This window comes from Eimeria mitis, genomic scaffold (assembly GCF_000499745.2).
Source record: "Eimeria mitis Houghton genomic scaffold, Emh_scaff3517, whole genome shotgun sequence".
NCBI lineage: Eukaryota > Apicomplexa > Conoidasida > Eucoccidiorida > Eimeriidae > Eimeria > Eimeria mitis.
Genome location: NW_013571859.1, coordinates 1,091 through 2,485, shown reverse-complemented (window position 1 = coordinate 2,485; position 1,395 = coordinate 1,091). Strand labels below are relative to the sequence as shown.

Here is a 1,395-nt window from a genome sequence, read left to right as displayed (position 1 = left end):
TTTTTTTTTTTTTTTTTTTCTCTTTTCTTTCTGTCTCCTGCTGTCTCCTCCTTTATCTATTTCTCCCGCACCAGCAGCAGCAGCAGCAGCAGCAGTATATAAACAAAAACAAAAATAAAAATAAAAACAAAAATAAAAATAAATATAAATATAAATATATGCATGCATGCGCATGCAGCCCCGAAGACGACAGCGGCTGCAGCACAGCTGAGGTGATGGCGATAGAGATGGTACCAGTGGACCACTTAGATAAAGAAGCAGCAGCACAGCAGCTGCAGCAGCTGCTGCAGCAAGCAGCAGCAGCAGGTGACCAGTGGACCAAAACTAAAGCCTTGCTGGGGTAATACATACACACACTCCTTTTTGCTGCTGCTGCTGCTGCTGCTGCTGCTGCTTGTTGCTGCTGCTGCTGCTGTTAGGAGTTGCTGCTGCTGCGGCTTGCTGCTGCTGCTTGTTGCTGCTGCTGCTGCGGCTTGTTGCTGCTGCTGCTGTTGCGTGTTGTTGCTGCTGCTGCGGCTTGTTGCTGCTGCTGGTTGGTGTTGCTGCTGCTGCTGTTCGGCGTTGCTGCTGCTGCTGCTAGTTGCTGCTGCTGCTGCTGCTGTTGTTGCTAGTTGCTGCTGCTGTTGCCGTTATTTGTTGGCGCGAGTTGCTGCTGCTGTCTGCTGTTGCTGCTGCTGCTGCTGCTGCTGCTGCATGCAGATATCTATACAAATTTATATTTATATACATTTATATATATTATATATTATTTATATATTATATAATATATATATTTATTTATATATTTATTTATTTATTTATTTATTTATTTATTTATTTATGCATGCGTTTGCTGCTGTTGGGGTGTATAGGCAGGAGCTGCTGAGCGCCGTGATGAGGTCGGCCCCCTAAACCCTAAACCCTAAACCCCAAACCCTAAACCCTAAACCCTAAACCCTAGCTGCTTCTTTCTAGCAGCCCCCAACCCGAACCCTAAACCCTAGACGGCAACTGTTGCTGCTGCAGGGTTTAGGTTCTAGGGTTTAGGGTTTAGGGTTTAGGAATATATGCTAAACCCTAAACCCTCATTCGAGGGTTTAGGGTTTAGGGTTTTGCGTAAACCCTAGAAACTCAAAACACTTTCAAATTATGTACTGGCCACCAAACCCTAAACCCTAGCCACCAACCCCTAAACCCTAGCCAGCAAACCCTAAACCCTAGCTAGCAAACCCTAAACCCTAGCCACCAAACCCTAAACCCTAGCTCGCAAACCCTAAACCCTAGCCACCAATCCCTAAACCCTAGCTAGCAAACCCTAAACCCTCGCCAGCAAACCCTAAACCCTCGTCAACAAGAGCGAAATTCATTTGATCTGCGCTGTGGGGCCGGCTGTATGGATGCCGGGGAGGAGGGGTG

The 1,395-nt window shown here is 46.7% G+C and overlaps 1 protein-coding gene across 1 annotated transcript in view; it reads left to right on the top strand.

The window, feature by feature from the left end:
* Positions 1-344, top strand: part of EMH_0066830 (ATP synthase, putative) — a gene marked incomplete at both ends in the record, with an annotated part of 1,116 nt that extends 772 nt beyond the window's left edge. Inside the window, one exon of the mRNA XM_013498552.1 lies at positions 179-344. Coding sequence (XP_013354006.1) covers positions 179-344 — 166 coding nt within the window. The remainder of the gene's footprint in view (positions 1-178) is intronic.
* Between the last annotated feature and the right edge of the window lie 1,051 nt (positions 345-1,395).